This window comes from Pseudophryne corroboree, chromosome 1 (genome assembly GCF_028390025.1).
Source record: "Pseudophryne corroboree isolate aPseCor3 chromosome 1, aPseCor3.hap2, whole genome shotgun sequence".
Lineage (NCBI taxonomy): Eukaryota > Metazoa > Chordata > Amphibia > Anura > Myobatrachidae > Pseudophryne > Pseudophryne corroboree.
Genome location: NC_086444.1, coordinates 161,806,193 through 161,824,527, shown reverse-complemented (window position 1 = coordinate 161,824,527; position 18,335 = coordinate 161,806,193). Strand labels below are relative to the sequence as shown.

General features: G+C 46.6%; 1 protein-coding gene across 2 annotated transcripts in view; it reads left to right on the top strand.

Moving 5' to 3' along the window:
- Nucleotides 1-18,335, top strand: part of HEXB (hexosaminidase subunit beta) — a 105,565-nt gene that overhangs the window by 18,325 nt on the left and 68,905 nt on the right. For both annotated transcript variants that reach the window (XM_063963860.1, XM_063963859.1), the window contains exons 4-6: nt 7,656-7,702; nt 8,017-8,127; nt 9,308-9,409. In XM_063963860.1, coding sequence (XP_063819930.1) covers nt 7,656-7,702; nt 8,017-8,127; nt 9,308-9,409 — 260 coding nt within the window. The remainder of the gene's footprint in view (nt 1-7,655; nt 7,703-8,016; nt 8,128-9,307; nt 9,410-18,335) is intronic.

Genomic DNA, 18,335 nt, shown 5'->3' with positions numbered 1-18,335 from the left:
GATGAGAGAATGTAAGGCACTCCACTCCAATACAGCGACTATATGGAGCGCTCAACACAAAAGGTACCAGACAAGTGTATATACAGCAGGTGGATCCCTCTACATGTTACATAGACGTATATTAAATATATTTATAAAAATATTCTAAGACTGCTATAGAAGAGGACCCGGCAGGAAACTGGACTATCCAATGAAAAAAATCTAGAACAATATAAAGATAGCCTACACTATCAACACTTAACACTAAACATATAAGATATACACATAACACATAACACTTGTTGTGCCTCTCATAAAAAGGAGAATCAAACTATGATTCTCGTTCACCAACTAATGAATGAAAATATTTAAAGGATTGTGTTCATTAAGGCCACGTGGGGCAATGGTGTCAAGCCTGTAGATCCAACGAGCTTCACATTTCTTTAAAGAAAGTACCCGGGCGCCGCCCCTCAGGGGTTCAGGAATATGATCAATCACCATACACCGTAGTGAAGCAACTTGGTGATTAGCATGTAGAAAATGTATTGCCACAGGTTTGTCAGAAGCACCAGTTTCTATGGCTTGTCGAATAGAATATCAGTGGTTGGCCATCCGCTCCCTAAATGATCTCTTGGTCATTCCCGTATAGTAGAGACCACACGGACAGATGATTATATACACCACAAAAGCACTAGTGCATGTCAAATTGTGCTTAATGGGTATTCTTGTACCATTATGTGGGTGGCGAAAATCTTTACCACTGAGCATCGAGTTACAGGTAGTACACCCCTTGCATTTGAAGCAACCAGTCCTTCCTGAGCGTAACCAACATGCAGACCCTACAATAGGTTGCATGGTGGGACGCATCAGTAGTTGGCGCAGATTGGGACCTCTCCTATATGCACACATCGGGGTTTAATTCCACGTAATTTCAAGCCAGGGTCTGTAGCTAGCAGTGGCCAATGTCGTTCCTGAATCCTCTTCGTGGTCTGAGAGGTGTGATCGTAAGTGCTCACTTGTATCATTCTCTTCTCAGAAGCCTTATTAGGCATAGTATGTCTCGGATACTTATGTCGATGATATGCTTTATTAATACATCTGTCCAGTGTATCGGGTGAGTACCCTCGTTGTAAAAACCTGGTTTTCATTTCATTAATCTGATCACGGGCAAGTTCACTCGAAGAATTTATCCTCGGTACTCTCAAAAATTGAGAAATTGGAAGACTTTCTTTCAATGTGGAAGGATGTTGGCTAGTGGCCTGCAGCAGAGTATTCCGGTCCGTCTGTTTACGAAACAGTGTTGTACTTAGTTGACAACCATCTCTCCAAACAGTTACATCAAGAAAGTTGACTGTCTGTAAATCCATATTGCACGTAAACCTTATGGGTTCATCTAATGTATTAAGGAAATCTATCATACTAGTCACTTCGTCCCTAGTGCCAGACCATAACAGAAAAATGTCGTCAATAAATCTAACATATAATAAACATTTATGACCAAACTGTTGATAAATAAAATTACGTTCATAAATGGCCATATATAAATTGGCATATGCCGGTGCCAGGTTAGAGCCCATAGCAGTACCGTTGATCTGGGCAAAATACCCAGAGCCATACATGAAGTAATTCTGTTTTAGTACCAACTCAACCAAGGTAGTCAAAAATTCAACTGGAGGCTGTGTATGACCAGCCTCAATCAGATGTTGCCGGATAGCATCGATGCCTTCCTTATGAGGGATTACCGTATACAAAGATTGTATGTCAAGTGTCACAAGCCAAACTTCACCATGAGGGAAGCTAAAGTTCTTAATTTTATCCAAAAAATCTGTGGTATCTCTAATATAACTGGTGGTCTTCATTACTAGAGGTTGCAAAAACTGATCGATATACATTGCAAGTGGTTGTAATAGAGACCCCCGGGCAGAAATGATGGGCCTGCCCGGCGGGTCCTCAAGTCGCTTATATAAAAAAATTGGAAATGTGAGGATCTCCTGAAAATAATTCTACCTTACTATTTATATTTTCAAGGGAATTCTATTATAAAGATCCTGACGAAAATACAAGAAAGCAGACGGATACCGACTCTACCATTGTAGCCGAGCCACAGTTGAGAATGTTGGCTGGTGTTTTATTTTATATATAATTTATTTTTATTTATTTAATTTTTTATTTTATTTTTTCTATATAAGGAAAGGAACAGTCATTCCAGCCGGATCCGATACCCTTGGTTCCGTCTTCTCTCGCAGCCTTTCTCTTCCTACTTTAAAGGGTGAAAGCGCCGAGAAGTACCCTGGTAGGAGGTTCCAACAACAGGTCTAAAGCCAACCAAGACTTCCAGGACCTGTTATGTTTATACGAAATGTAACAAGAAGAGCACACAGGTCGGCAGCTCCGGGGTGTGCGACTCCTGCTTAGACAAGGACGCCTCACCTGGGAGCAGTGCTCCGTCTAGGTCAATCTCCACAAGCAGCTCTCGGAATGGGCTGCAGGATCTCCAAGATGATGGAGTAATTTCTCAGTTGACGCCACCCGCACATACAGAAACGAATGTGCGCAAGGCAGTTAAAAGACCTCTTCCTATTATACAGAAATCAGAGGAGGTAGAGGGTCTTCTCAGTGATGCAGAGAAGGCGCGAGTTACTTAAATCTAACCTAGACGCCGAGATTCCAGAAGAGGACACGGCAATCTCAGGGTTTGAGTCTTTAGTTGAAAGGAGGACTTGTTCGAATCCCAAAGGCCGCGTTCGGCAGTGTTTCCCATTCCTAAATCCCTCCAATCTCAAATGGAGGAGGCTTGGAAACAACCTGACAAACGTTTTCAATTTCCAAAAAGTTTTCAAGTAACTTCTCCCTTGTCTAAGGGTGTAATGGATAAGTGGGAGAATCCACCAGTAGTGGATGCTTCCCTAGGTAGATTGTCGCAGAAGACAATCTTAACAATACCTAATGTAACAACTTTAAAGGACGCGTCAGATCGTAGGGTTGACACTGCTTTAAAGTCTATTTTCGTAGCAGCAGTGCAGCATAGAGAACTGCGATCGTCTGTGCTTGGGTCAACAAGGCCATGGGAGCATGGTCTGGACGTATTGTACAGGCTATTGAGGAGGAAAATAGCTTGGAAGAATTTTACCCAACTGGCGGAACACATTCGAGAATCTGTTTCGTACTTGTGTCAGGCCTCAAAGGATATTAGCAGAATAGCATCACGCATCTCCGCATTAGCCATATCGACTAGACGGATTTTGTGGCTCCGAGAATGGCAAGGAGATTCTGACCCTAAGAAGGTGGTAGAATCCATACCCTTTGGGGGTGAGATGTTCTTCGGTTCAGAATTAGACAAGCGGAATTTGCAGGCTACAGCAGAGAAATTCACCTTTCTACCTTCTCCTTATACGGGGGCCATTCCACAGGTTAGGAGAGGTTATTCAGGACCAGCGTTTCATTAATTTAGATTGCAGTCCTTTCGTGCCCGAGGAAGAGGTTTCAGTACACAAGCACGTGGAGCTAGGGGTAGAGGCCGTGCACAGACAACGGCCAGAAGGCAGGATAGACCTGCTGACAAGACCGTGGCATGACTGTTTCCCAGCTCACATGAGGTCCCCCTTGGGGGGCGCACGTCTGGAGGGGTTTTGGGACATCTGGGCCAAAACCTCACCAGAACTTTGGATAAAGAACATTAATCTCCTAGGGGTACAGACAGCAAGAGCCCTACTGATAGCGATCCAAAAGTTGCTACAGTCGGAAGTTATTATTCCAGTTTCCGCCTCCCAAAGGGGAATGGGGTTCTATTCCAATCTTTTTGTTGCGCCAAGGCCAGAAGGGACGGTCAGACCGATACTCAATTTAAAAGCTTTAAACCAGGTTCTATGGGTTTACAAATTCAAGATTGGATCAATTCAGTCGGTCATTGCAGGTTTGGAGCAAGACGAGTTCATGGTATCCATGGACATAAAGAATGCATACCTGCATATCCCTATTTGGACTCCGCACCAAGCGTGCTTAAGGTTTGCACTGGTGAAGGATCACTACCAGTTCAGAGCCCTACCATTCGGTCTATCGTCAGCCCCGAGAATCTTTAAGAAGATCGTGGCAGTAATGGTAAGCAGGATTGAGACTGTTGGGGGTCACGATAATACCATATCTAGACGATCTACTGATCAAGGCCTCCTCTCAGGAACAGCTGATAAAGGATGCTCGGATATCTCATCAATTTCTCATTCGACATGGGTGGATTGTGAACTTCCAGAAATCCAATCTCATGCCAACTCAATGGGTTAAATTCCTCGGTCTCATTTTAGACCCGGTACAATTGAAAGTCTTTCTACCAGAGAACAAGATCTAAGACCCACAGAGGTTAGTGGCTCAGGTTCTGAGGGCACGGACGGTTTCTCTACACCTCTGTGTGCAACTTCTCGGGAAGATGGTGGCGTCGTTCGAAGCTCTCCAATACGGCAGGCTTCATTCCCGACCATTCCAGATGAACCTTCATTGCTCAGGGAGCAGGTTTGCACTGGCTTCTACATCGAATGATCCGACTTCCGCCGCGCATACGAACCTCCTTGATTTGGTGGTCATTGCACAAGAATCTCACAGCAGGCAAGTGATTCGGCATTTCGGATTGGAGAATCCTGACGACGGACGCCAGTCTCAGAGGTTGGGGTGCCGTCCTAGAGGAACATCAGTTTCAGGGCAGATGGACGCTACAGGAGAGCAGGCTACCCAGAAACATTCTAGAACTGAGGGCTGTTTACAATGCACTTCTCTTAGCCGAAGACCTAGTCATGGGTCAACACTTAAAGATACAGTCGGACAATGTCACGACGGCGGCTTACATAAACCGTCAGGGAGGAACAAAGAGCAGGATGGCGTTAAAGGAAGCCACAAAGATTTTGTTGTGGGCAGAAAGGCGAAACATCATCCTCTGCAGTGTTCATTCCAGGTGTGGAGAACTGGGAAGCTGATTATCTCAGTCGCCAGGACATGCATCCGGGAGAATGGTACCTACATCCACAGGTTTTCGGCATGGTGGTGAGGAGATGAGGTCTACCTCAAGGGGACCTAATGGCATCTCGACAAAACCATCAGCTGCTCAGATATGGGTCCAGGACAAGAGATCCGGCAGCAGAAGGAGGTGACGCATTAACACTTACTTGGTGTTACAAGACAGTTTACATTTTTCCACCCTTTCCCCTCATTCCCAGGGTTTGGAAAAGATACTTGGTGGTTACCTCAGAGAGAAGACCTGCTGTGTCAGGGACCGTTCCACCACCTAGACCTGAACAGGCTGCGTTTGACGGCGTGGCCAGTGAAACCAGGATCTTAAGGGATAGAGGAATACCGCGAATGGCCATTCCTACGATGATTGCCGCTAGGAAGCCGGTCACGGCCAGGCTCTCCTACAGGATTTGGAAGTGGTACATAGACTGGTGTCAAGAACGTGGGTGGAATTCGACGAGCTTCCACTTATCCAGACTTATACTATTACTTAAGGCCGGTCTCGATGTAAGACTGAGGCTGGGCTCTCTGAAGGGTCAGATTTCGTCTCTCCATCCTATTTCAACAGCGGTTGGCGGATGCAGCCCCATTTTCGTCATCCTACTGCACCATGGGACTTCAATTTGGTGTTGGAATTTTTGAAATCGCCTACTTTTGAACCGCTAGCAAGATCAGACCTGAAATATCTTTCTTGGAAGGTCACGTTATTACTTGCCTTGGCTTCGGCCAGACAGATCCTGAGTTGGGTGCCTTATCGCGTAAGAGCCTCTTTTTGTCTTTTCATGAGAATAGGGCAGAACTCCGTACAAGAGCTGAATCCCTGCCTGAGTTTGTTTTGGGGTTTCACGTCAACCAGCCCATTGTGGTCCCATCTTTCCAGGGTCTCGCATATGGGGACGTGTCCGTGGATGTTGTCCGAGCTTTAAGGGTATACGTACAAGTTACGTCGTCCTTCAGAAAGTCGGACCATTTGTTTTTTTATTTATGATGGGCCTCAGAAGGGTTGGCCAGCATCTACGCAGTCTCTGTCTAGATGGATTAGACTTTCCATTCGGCAAGCCTATATTGCCTGTAGAAAACAAGTTCCGATTCAGACGGGTGCTCATATCACCCGATCAGTGGGTGCCTCATGGGCGGCTGCCAGAGGTGTTTCCACTACTCAACTTTGCAGAGCGGCGACGTGGTCCTCCGCCCACACGTTTGCAAAATTTTACAAGTTTGATATCCTTGCGTCCGAAGATTCTAAGTTCGGACGTGTCGTTTTGCAGGCCACCGACAGCACTCCCTCCCTGGGGGATAACTTTGGGACGTCCCCTACTGTCTCAGAATGCTCCAGTGTCCCCTAGTGGATGAAAGAGAAAAGAGGATTTTGGTACTTACCGATAAATCCATTTCTCTGAATCCTCTAGGGGACACTGGACGCCCGCCTCGGTGCTGTTGGCCTGCTGTGTTTAAAGTTCTTGTTCAGTTCGTACAAACAGCGTTGGTTTTTCGATTTAAGAGTCTCTGGGATGCTGTTTGCTATGTTGTACGGTTCGGTTCCTCGCCTGGTGCTCCAGTATCATGTCCTATTCTCTCAGTCACATTTTCCAAACTGAGGGAGGAGGGATGTGAAGGGGGAGGAGCCGGCTGTGCAGACAATGCTAATTTTAGATTGTGCCACACCTCCGGTTGCAAGCTTCACACCCCTACTGTCTCCGAATGCTCCAGTGTCCCCTAGAGGATTCAGAGAAATGGATTTATCGGTAAGTACCAAAATCCTCTTCACATTCCGATGTGGCAAATAGTCCTGACATCAGGTAAGAGAGTACCCACCCTTAGTCTTACATTACAGGTGCCTGGTGAACATAGTGCCAGATGATTCTATAGAAATCGATAGTTCATTATTGGATGTGTAGTTCTACACATACAGGGGGCAGATGTATTAAGCGCCTTGAGTCCTATTGGAGAAAGAGCGCTATATAATTAAAATTATTATTATTATTAAGCCTGGAGAAGTGTAAGGTGATAATGCACCAGCCAATCAGCTCCTAACTGTCAAGTTACAGGCCTGGTTTGAAAACTGACAGTTGCTGACGGGCTGGTGAGTTATCACCTTCCAGTTTATCACTTCTCCAGGCTTAATACATACCACCGGAAGCCAAACTGAACGTTATCCTGTCCCAGAACTGTGTGTTTTAGTGGCCGCCTTTATGCCTACCCAGGCAGCAGTTCCTTGTGCAGTATGGTAATTTGAGAAACACGATAAAGTCATAAGTTTCACATCGCATTTTGAAGGTTACGGTTAAGGTGAATCTGTTTAATATTGATGGCACAGTGGTTAGCATTGCTGCCTCTCAAAACTCTGGTCAAGAGTTTGATTCCTGGCTCTATCTGTGTGGCGTTTGTATGTTCGCCCATGTTTGTGTGTGTTTCCCTATTGTTCTCCAGATTCCTCCCTTATACTAAAGACATGTTGTTCAATTAATTTAGATTGTAAGCTCCAAAAGGTCAGGTAGTCATGCGAATGACAAATACGCCATAAAGTGATATGTAATATGAAAGGGGATTGAAAAAAAAAAAAAAAAACCATACATTTTGTATGCCACTCTGATACAAATATATATTATGTGAGTAACCATTCCTTTACGCAGTTTGCTGATTTAATATTCTGTTACTTATTTTTTTTGTCTGTTGTAAAGGTCTTGAAACTTTCAGCCAACTGATCTATGAGGATAGCATTGTGGAAGTAAGTATTAGTTTTACATAAAAGCATCTGACTATAATTCTTACTCGCACTCACTTTTTATGGGGAAAGTCTGTTAGAATTTAAAGCTAAATGTTTAGATACATTAATTGCCTCTTTTAATGGTATTGGCCATTGTTTTATGTGAGATGAACATCCTGAGGTCTATGTATAGTATTTAAGTTGGGTTGCTGTGTAATTCCAATGGAGAACATTTAATATTTACTTTGAGTTGGACACTGGCTTGTGAGGCCTACGTTGTCTAAATGTATTGCCATACTGTAACGCTCTGGTTTTTTTTCTTTTTTTCTTACTAGTTCGCTATAAACAAATCTCAGATTTTGGACGCTCCGAGGTTTGCACACAGAGGAGTCCTGCTGGACACATCCAGGCATTATCTACCTTTAAAGACTATTTTCCTAACCTTGGTGAGCTGATGGGGCCTTTTGTGCATAGCTTAATGTTGATTGCGCAGTTCATATTGGCTTGTAGCAACTCTGTGCCACCACTGCAATATATTCCGCTAAAGTTTTCAACAGTCTGTGCAGAGCATCAAGTAAACTTTTATACTGAAGAGCCCTTATGGGCATCGCAGGTGTAGTTCTGCATTTGTCTTGTCGGTGACATTCCATAACTGCCATATTGATACCTAGCTTCCAGTGTGAAATGCTGTGATCACCAGACAATGTCATTGTGCTCTTCAGAAAAAAAATATTTGTTATGCAATTTATGTACAGCCCTATATATTTGTGAAGTGTGATGAGCTAAGGGGATGATGCTACAATATATTTGGGAGTGAAAAAGTTGTGTTTAGCCCACTTTATTTTTATTATTTTTTAGGAATGCCTTGTGCATTAAATGAGGGGACCACTGTTGGCGTACACTGTTTTGGTCTCATTGTCACTCGACAACTCTGTGTGGTTGTGGCTACATTAGAATAATTGCAATGGTGGTGTGGTTTAGGTGTTAGGAGTGGGCGGGACGCCCACTCCTAACACCTGAACCACACCACCATTGCAATTATTCTAATGTAGCCACAACCACACAGAGTTGTCGAGTGACAATGAGGATGAGACCAAAACAGTGTACGCCAACAGTGGTCACCTCATTTAATGCACAAGGCATTCCAAAAAAATAATAAAAATAAAGTGCAGTCCCCTGCAGCATTACCCAGAACTCTCCCTACTGGCCATTTCTGCATAACTGCACATCCATTACGGCTTTTCATAATACTTCTGGTTTCTAGTTACTGAAACCAAAGAAGCTTCACTTCAAAGCAAATTGCATTATAATTTGCATGTGCAAATTTTGTTATAAAAACTTCATGTTAAAATCCCCCATTTTTTGTTTGCTATCTCTTTGTTGGAAAGGTGGATTAATGCCTAAGCAAGAACCACACATTTTTATTGTGTGTTTACATTTGTTTTTGGGTCACTTTTTTGAAATGTAAAAAAGAATGCTGCCTTTTTATTACATCTCATTTACTGTATGAGGAGCAAAAACGCTGCTAATGATATAAATAGTGATATTGATGCTTGAATGTATTTTTGCAGCAGCCTAGAACAAACAAGAAGGTGTGACTGATCGGACTCTTATTTTCTGTTCCAGGATGCAATGGCTTTTAACAAGATGAATGTGTTTCACTGGCATATAGTTGATGATCAGTCTTTCCCCTACCAGAGCATACTCTTTCCTGAGTTAAGTAATAAGGTAAGTGATCTTACTGACTTTAGGAGGTGTGTTCTGTCTGTTTATGCCAGATGTTTTCATGTTCAGTAAGCCAGCCACACCCACATAAAACATTACATCTCTATGGACTCTTGATTATAGCGGGAGCTTCCTGTTTTTGAAGAAATTGGTGAGTTGCATTTTTAGTCTGGTTATTTCTTTTTCATCCACTAGGGGTCACTGGAGTACTCTTGGGATATGGACGGGGTGTAGCCGGGAATGGCACATTTAAATATTTAAATTAGTAACTGGTCACCCCCTCCATACTCCCATAGAGTCTTCAGTATTTTTCTGTGCCTCTAGTCGGAAGGTACTAGTGGATGAGAGTTCCACAGAAACTTCAAGGTTTTTATTATTTCTATATTTTTTTTTATTTTTTTTTAAACAATCCCTTCCCGGTTTATAAAGAAACTTTGGGTCCGGGTTTGTTGGTGCTGCAGAAGGCAGCAGATGGTCTGCCGGTGCTCATAAGAGGAGCCCCGCCATTGTCAAAAATCAGCCGTGCTGATTGCAGCCTCAGGCTGCACAAGGAAGCAGGACGGAGCTTGGCAGAGAAGCCCCGTCATGGCCTCCACGGGTGGTGCAGGTACTGAGCGGTTAGGCAGCTGCCGCTGCTCACTCACTTACTTTACTGTTATTTTCTGGGCAGTCAGCTCACGCTGCCGCCCATTATGTGAACATTTATTTATTTATTTATTTTTATTTATTTTTTATTACCAATATGTATGTCTATATTTATGCTGCCTGCCACATCCCCAGGGGGTGAGAATCGCCTGCTCCCTAAGCCGCTCATTGCCGCTGGGCGCTTGCAGGTGGAGCCAGCGAGCAGTCCCCGGCAGGGCCGTTCCCCGCCTCTCCGGCGGCCGCATGCCGTCCTCCTCCCTCCCACGGTTCACTGAACAAGCGGCTCTGGAGGGGAGAGCGTGCAAGCTCTTTACTCTGCCCCCCAGTCTCCGGCTTGCAGGGGAGAGGACGCTCCCCAGCCCGGCCACTGTAAGAACAGCGCCGAGCCGCTCCGTGCACCTGCCGCTCCCCGGTCCCTGTTCCCGCCGATCAGCGCCCCGGCTCCTGGCAGCGCAGCTCCGACGGAGCTCAAAGGGGAAGCGAGTCTGCCGCTTAGATGACCGCGGACAGCTCTTATTGCTGCCGCGGTCCGACGCTGCAAAAGAGAGGGGTGGAGGAATGCCCGCAGGTAGGCCCCAGTAACTAAGCTGCGGTTAGGCAGCAAACAGCTCAGGCTTTTAAGCCTGTGAAGGGGGTCACAGTTAGTTTCAGACTGCTGGGCGATATTAGAGCCTCTGTTACCTCTGATATGTGTATATATCTGCTAACATTAACAGTCTATTCTTGCAATAAGCAAGCACATGGGGATACCATTTTAACATTACTTCCTGGTTCTTCCCAGGAAGTTGCTGCCCTACAACACTCAGCCTCTGGAGGAGTCTGTGTGTTAGGAATTTTTAGTTTGTTTTTGTACAGCATGGCTCTACAGGAAGATTCACTATTGCTGTTAAACACACACACTGTAATGCATGTTTATACACTTCCGTGGTGTACTTGCTGGTCGGTGTACATGATCAGTAAGTCTAATGCCAAGTCAAACAAGCAGCTTCGCTGCAGAGTCAGTCACACAGTGTGTCGGACAAATACGACTGCACAGACGGACCATTCCTCTTTGGAGGGAATGCGGGCACATGGTACTGCCTGAGGGGACAAATTGTGTTTATTTCTCTAACGTCCTAGTGGATGCTGTGGACTCCGTAAGGACCATGGGGGATAGACGGGCTCCGCAGGAGACTGGGCACTCTAAAGAAAGATTTAGTACTACCTGGTGTGCACTGGCTCCTCCCTCTATGCCCCTCCTCCAGACCTCAGTTAGAATCTGTGCCCGGCCAGAGCTGGGTGCTTTTTAGTAGGCTCTCCTGAGCTTGCTAAGAAGAAAGTATTTTAGTTTAGGTTTTTTATTTTCAGAGAGCTTCTGCTGGCAACAGACTCTCTGCTACGTGGGACTGAGGGGAGAGAAGCAAACCTACTAACTGCGGCTAGGTTGCGCTTCTTAGGCTACTGGACACCATTAGCTCCAGAGGGATCGAACACAGGTACCTAACCTTGATCGTCCGTTCCCGGAGCCGCGCCGCCATCCCCCTCGCAGAGCCAGAAGTACAGAAGCATGAAGACATCGAAATCGGCGGCAGAAGACTCCTGTCTTCACTTAAGGTAGCGCACAGCACTGCAGCTGTGCACCATTGCTCCCGCAGCACACCCACACACTCCGGTCACTGTAGGGCGCAGGGGGGGGTGCCCTGGGCAGCAATTAAGGTACCTTTTGGCAAAATATTGCATATATCCAGTCAGGCACTGGATATATGTTCGAGCCCCCGCCATTTTTTACACATACAAGCGGGACAGAAGCCCGCCGCTGAGGGGGCGGGGCCTTCTTCCTCCGCACACCAGCGCCATTTTCTCTTCACAGCTCCGCTGCAAAGATGCTCCCCAGGCTCTCCCCTGCAGTATACAACAATTTCACCAATCTTGTATCCCTCGGCGCTAGAGAACTCTGATGAATGAGATTTCTTATAGAAGTGTTCACTTTATCCTGTATATTTCCTTTAAGGAAGAGAAAAACTTCATAGGGCAGGACCGTTTGTTCTCAAAGGACCAAATATTCAATATTAAGATGGACTCCTACCATATGTGCTGGTCTACAGTGAAAGTAGACAAATAAGCAGATTTATTGAGAGGGTATTCCCACCATGGATTAGTAGCCGCATATCCTCAAAAACAATAAAAACACATCATAGGGCAATCAACTTCCAATATATGGGCATCAACAATGTTGTGATGGACTCTTACCCTATATATTGGTCTACCATTCTAGTAGACAAATATGCAGTTGTATTTAGATGGTTTTCCCCACCATAAGTGCTCAGCTGGATTTCCTTGCTTAGGCTCCCCTTCTGTTGTATTGTTTTTGAGGATATGCGGCTACTAATCCATGGTGGGAATACCCTCTCAATAAATCTGCTTATTTGTCTACTTTCACTGTAGACCAGCACATATGGTAGGAGTCCATCTTAATATTGAATATTTGGTCCTTTGAGAACAAACGGTCCTGCCCTATGAAGTGTTTTTCTCTTCCTTAAAGGAAATATACAGGATAAAGTGAACACTTCTATAAGAAATCTCATTCATCAGAGTTCTCTAGCGCCGAGGGATACAAGATTGGTGAAATTGTTGTATATTGTGTTTTGCTTTAGGAGTGTTTGGTGACACTCCATCAATTGTATCACACAGGCCGCTTGTTGCGCAGGAGTGGGGCTCATAAAGTTTTTTTCACTAGAATTGTATTCTCCCCTGCAGTATCCAGGTACAAGAAGGGTAAAAGAGAGGGGGGCGCACATAAATTTAGGCGCAAAACAATCAGCAGCTACGGGGTAATCACTAAGTTACAGTGTAATCCCTGGGTGATATATAGATATATATATAATATAGCGCTGGGGTGTGTGCTGGCATACTCTCTCTCTGTCTCCCCAAAAGCCTTAGTGGGGTCCTGTCCTCAGTCAGAGCATTCCCTGTGTGTGTGCGGTGTCGGTACGTTAGTGTCGACATGTTTGAGGAAGGATTTGTGGAGGCAGAACAAGTGCAGATGAATGAGGTGTCGCCGACGACTGTGCCGACACCTGATTGGATGGATATGTGGAAGGTGTTAAATGATAATGTAAGCTCCTTGCATAACAGGTTGGATAAAGCTGTAGCCTTGGGACAGTCAGGGTCTCAACCCATGCCTGATCCTACAATGCAGAGGCCGTCGGGGTCTCGAGCGCCCACTATCCCAGATGGTTGACCCAGATGCCGACACGGAGTCCGACTCCAGTGTCGATGACGATGATGCAAAATTACAGCCTAAAATGACTAAAGCCATCCGCTACATGATTATAGCAATGAAGGGTATATTGCACATATCAGAGGAAAACCCTGTCCCTGACAAGAGGGTTTATATGTATGGGGGGGAGAAAGCAAGAAGTGACTTTTCCCCCTTCACATGAATTAAATGAATTATGTGAAAAAGCGTGGGATTCTCCTGATAGGAAGGTAGTAATTTCCAAGAGATTAGTGATGGCGTATCCATTCCCGCCAACGGACAGGTTACGCTGGGAATCCTCCCCTAGGGTAGACAAGGCGTTGACACGCTTATCTAAGAGGGTGGCCCTGCCGTCTCAGGATACGGCCGCCCTAAAGGATCCTGCGGATAGAAAGCAGGAAGCTATCATGAAGTCAATTTATTCACATTCTGGTACTCTACTGAGGCCAGCAATTGCTTCGGCCTGGATGTATAGTGCTGTAGCAGCATGGACTGATAATCTCTCGGAGGAGATAGATACCCTGGACAGGGAGACTGTTCTACTGACCCTGGCACATATCAAGGACGCTGTCCTATATATGCGAGATGCCCAGAGGGACATTTGCCTGCTGGGCTCTAGAATTAACGCAATGTCCATTTCTGCCAGAAGGGTCTTATGGACTCTGCAATGGACAGGGGATGCCGACTCTAAAAAAAACACATGGAGATTTTGCCTTATAAGGGTGAGGAATTATTTGGGGACGGTCTCTCGGACCTAGTTTCCACTGCTACGACAGGGAAGTCAAATTTCTTGCCTTATGTTCCCCCACAGCGGAAGAAAGCACCGTATTACCAGATGCAGTCCTTTCGTTCGCAAAAGAGCAAGAAAGTCAGAGGGGCATCCTTTCTTGCCAGAGGCAGGGGTAGAGGTAAAAAGCTGCACCATGCAGCTAGTTCCCAGGAACAAAAGTCCTCCCCGGCTTCCACTAAGTCCACCGCATGACGCTGGGGCTCCACAGGCGGAGCCAGGAGTGGTGGGGGGCGCGTCTCCGAAATTTCAGCCACCAGTGGGTTCGCTCACAGGTGGATCCTTGGGCTATACAAATTGTGTCTCAGGGGTACAAGCTGGAATTCGAGGTGACGCCCCCTCACCGTTACCTAAAATCGGCCTTGCCAACTTCCCCCATGGAAAGGGAGGTGGTGCTGGCGGCAATTCACAAGCTATACCTCCAGCAGGTGGTAGTAAAAGTTCCCCTCCTTCAACAGGGAAGGGGTTACTATTCCACTATGTTTGTGGTACCGAAACCGGACGGTTCGGTCAGACCTATCTTGAATTTAAAATCCCTGAACATTTATCTGAAGAAATTCAAGTTCAAAATGGAATCGCTCAGAGCGGTCATTGCAAGCCTGGAAGAGGGCGATTTCATGGTGTCTCTGGACATCAAGGATGCTTACTTGCATGACCCCATTTATCCGCCTCATCAAGAGTACCTCAGGTTTGTGGTACAGGACTGTCATTACCAATTCCAGACGCTGCCGTTTGGCCTGTCCACGGCACCGAGAATATTTACCAAGGTGATGGCGGAGATGATGGTGCTCCTTCGGAAGCAAGGAGTTACAATTATCCCATACTTGGACGATCTCCTCATAAAGGCGAGGTCCAGGGAGCAGTTACTGATCAGCGTAGCACACTCTCAGGAAGTGTTGCGGCAGCACGGCTGGATTCTGAATATTCCAAAGTCGCAGCTGATCCCTACGAAGCGTCTGCCCTTCCTGGGCATGATTCTGGATGCAGACCAGAAGAAGGTATTTCTCCCAGAGGAGAAGGCTCAGGAGCTCGTGACTTTGGTCAGGGACCTCCTGAAACCAAAACAGGTGTCGGTGCATCACTGCACGCGAGTCCTGGGAAAGATGGTGGCGTCATACGAAGCCATTCCCTTCGGCAGGTTCCATGCCAGGATCTTTCAGTGGGATCTGTTGGACAAGTGGTCCGGATCGCATCTTCAGATGCATCGGCTGATCACCCTGTCCCCCAGGGCCAGGGTGTCTCTTCTGTGGTGGCTGCAGAGTGCTCACCTCCTCGAGGGCCGCAGGTTCGGCATACAGGACTGGGTCCTGGTGACCACGGATGCAAGCCTCCGAGGATGGGGGGGCAGTCACTCAGGGAAGAAACTTCCATGGGCTGTGGTCAAGTCAGGAGACTTGTCTGCACATAAATATCCTAGAACTAAGGGCCATATACAACGCCCTAAGCCAAGCGGAGCCCCTGCTGCGAGACCAACCAGTGCTGATTCAGTCAGACAACATCACTGCAGTGGCCCATGTCAACCGACAGGGCGGCACAAGAAGCAGGGTAGCGATGGCAGAAGCCACCAGGATTCTTCGTTGGGCGGAGAATCACGTGCAAGCACTGTCAGCAGTGTTCATTCCGGGGGTCGACAACTGGGAAGCAGACTTCCTCAGCAGACACGACCTCCACCCGGGAGAGTGGGGACTTCATCAAGAAGTCTTCACGCTGCTTGCAAATCGATGGGAACTCCCACAGGTGGTCATAATGGCGTCACGCCTCAACATAAAGCTAAACAGGTATTGCGCCAGGTCAAGGGACCCTCAGGCGATAGCTGTGGACGCACTAGTAACACCATGGGTGTTCCAGTCGGTCTATGTGTTTCCTCCTCTTCCTCTCATACCAAAGGTGCTGAGAATTGTAAGAAAAAGAGGAGTGAGAACAATATTCATTGCTCCGGATTGGCCAAGAAGGACTTGGTACCCGGAACTGCAAGAAATGCTCTCAGAGGACCCATGGCCTCTGCCTCTCAGACAGGATCTGTTACAACAAGGGCCCTGTCTGTTCCAAGACTTACCGCGGCTGCGTTTGACGGCATGGCGGTTGAACGCCGGATCCTAGCGGAAAAGGGCATTCCGGATGAAGTTATTCCTACGCTGATAAAGTTTAGGAAAGACGTGACAGCAAAACATTATCACCGTATATGGCGAAAATATGTTGCTTGGTGTGAGGCCAGGAAGGCTCCTACAGAGGAATTCCAGCTGGGTCGATTCCTGCACTTCCTACAGTCAGGAGGGACTATGGGCCTAAAGTTAGGATCCATAAAGGTCCAGATTTCGGCCCTATCCATTTTCTTTCAAAAGGAACTGGCTTCACTGCCTGAGGTTCAGACCTTTGTTAAGGGAGTGCTGCATATTCAGCCCCCTTTTGTGGCACCTTGGGATCTTAACGTGGTGTTGGGTTTCCTGAAATCCCACTGGTTTGAGCCACTTAAGACCGTGGAGCTAAAGTATCTCACATGGAAAGTGGTCATGCTGTTGGCCTTGGCGTCGGCTAGTCGTGTGTCAGAATTGGCGGCCTTGTCATGTAAAAGCCCCTATCTGGTCTTTCATATGGACAGGGCAGAATTGCAGACTCGTCCGCAATTTCTACCAAAGGTTGTGTCTTCGTTTCATTTGAACCAACCTATTGTGGTACCTGCGGCTACTTGTGACTTGGAGGATTCCAAGTTGCTGGACGTGGTCCGGGCTTTGAAGATTTATGTTAACAGAACGGCTGGAGTCAGGAAGACTGACTCGCTGTTTATCCTGTATGCATCCAACAAGCTGGGTGCGCCTGCTTCAAAGCAAACTATTGCGCGCTGGATCTGTAACACGATTCAGCTGGCTCATTCTGCGTCGGGATTGCCGCATCCGAAATCGGTGAAAGCCCATTCCACAAGGAAGGTGGGCTCTTCTTGGGCGGCTGCCCGAGGGGTCTCTACATTACAGCTTTGCCGAGCTGCTACTTGGTCGGGTTCAAACACTTTTGCAAAATTCTACAAGTTTGATACCCTGGCTGAGGAGGACCTTGTGTTTGCCCATTCGGTACTGCAGAGTCATCCGCACTCTCCCGCCCGTTTGGAGGCTTTGGTATAATCCCCATGGTCCTTACGGAGTCCACAGCATCCACTAGGACGTTAGAGAAAATAAGATTTTACTCACCGGTAAATCTATTTCTCGTAGTCCGTAGTGGATGCTGGGCGCCCGTCCCAAGTGCGGACTTTTTCTGCAATACGTGTATATAGTTATTGCTTAATAAAGGGTTATGTTATATTGGCATCATTTGGTTGATGCTATGTTGTTTGTTCATACTGTTAACTGGGTATGTTATCACGAGTTATACGGTGTGATTGGTGTGGCTGGTATGAGTCTTACCCTGGATTCTAAAATCCTTTCCTTGTAATGTCGGCTCTTCCGGGCACAGTTTCCTTAACTGAGGTCTGGAGGAGGGGCATAGAGGGAGGAGCCAGTGCACACCAGGTAGTACTAAATCTTTCTTTAGAGTGCCCAGTCTCCTGCGGAGCCCGTCTATCCCCCATGGTCCTTACGGAGTCCCCAGCATCCACTACGGACTACGAGAAATAGATTTACCGGTGAGTAAAATCTTATTTTGTCTTATAAATTGACTGCTTCAGCTAGATTGTTTGCGGTCGATTCGCCGCCAGCCCTCTTAGCACCAGGCCAGTACGTCAGGTTCTCAACGAAGGCTGAACAATTTCCAATGAGATACAATTGCAATTATTGGTGTTATCCCTTGTCAGTTTCAGTCTACGACGTCTAACTACCCGTCGGAGTGTACCCTACACAGCAGTAGGGCTGTTGCTTCGCCCTGCTTTGGTGGGGGTTTTGGGTTAACAAGGCTGTAGTGACATGGCACTCCAGTTCAGGTTTGCCCTACACGAAGACCACCTTACACTTCTTGCTTCTTACAGCTTCTGTGGACGTTGGCCAGTTGGTTCTCGCATTTCAGCTTCGCTAGTTGCGGCACTACGTCTACTTTGGCTACGTTCTTAACAGGCTGAGTCTGATTCCAAACGAGAATAGAGGCATTACCTTACGCTGGCTAGAGGTTTGGTCCTGTCTTGAACACCTGCCTTTCGCAGACCACGAGGGGGAAAATCTGATTTCCTAACATTGTCTACGCAAATTCCTGAATGGAACTACTCGGGATATTGTCTTTACACCTCAGTCCATTAAGCGCCGTGCTACAGGAGCAGCCATACACACATGTGGTAGACT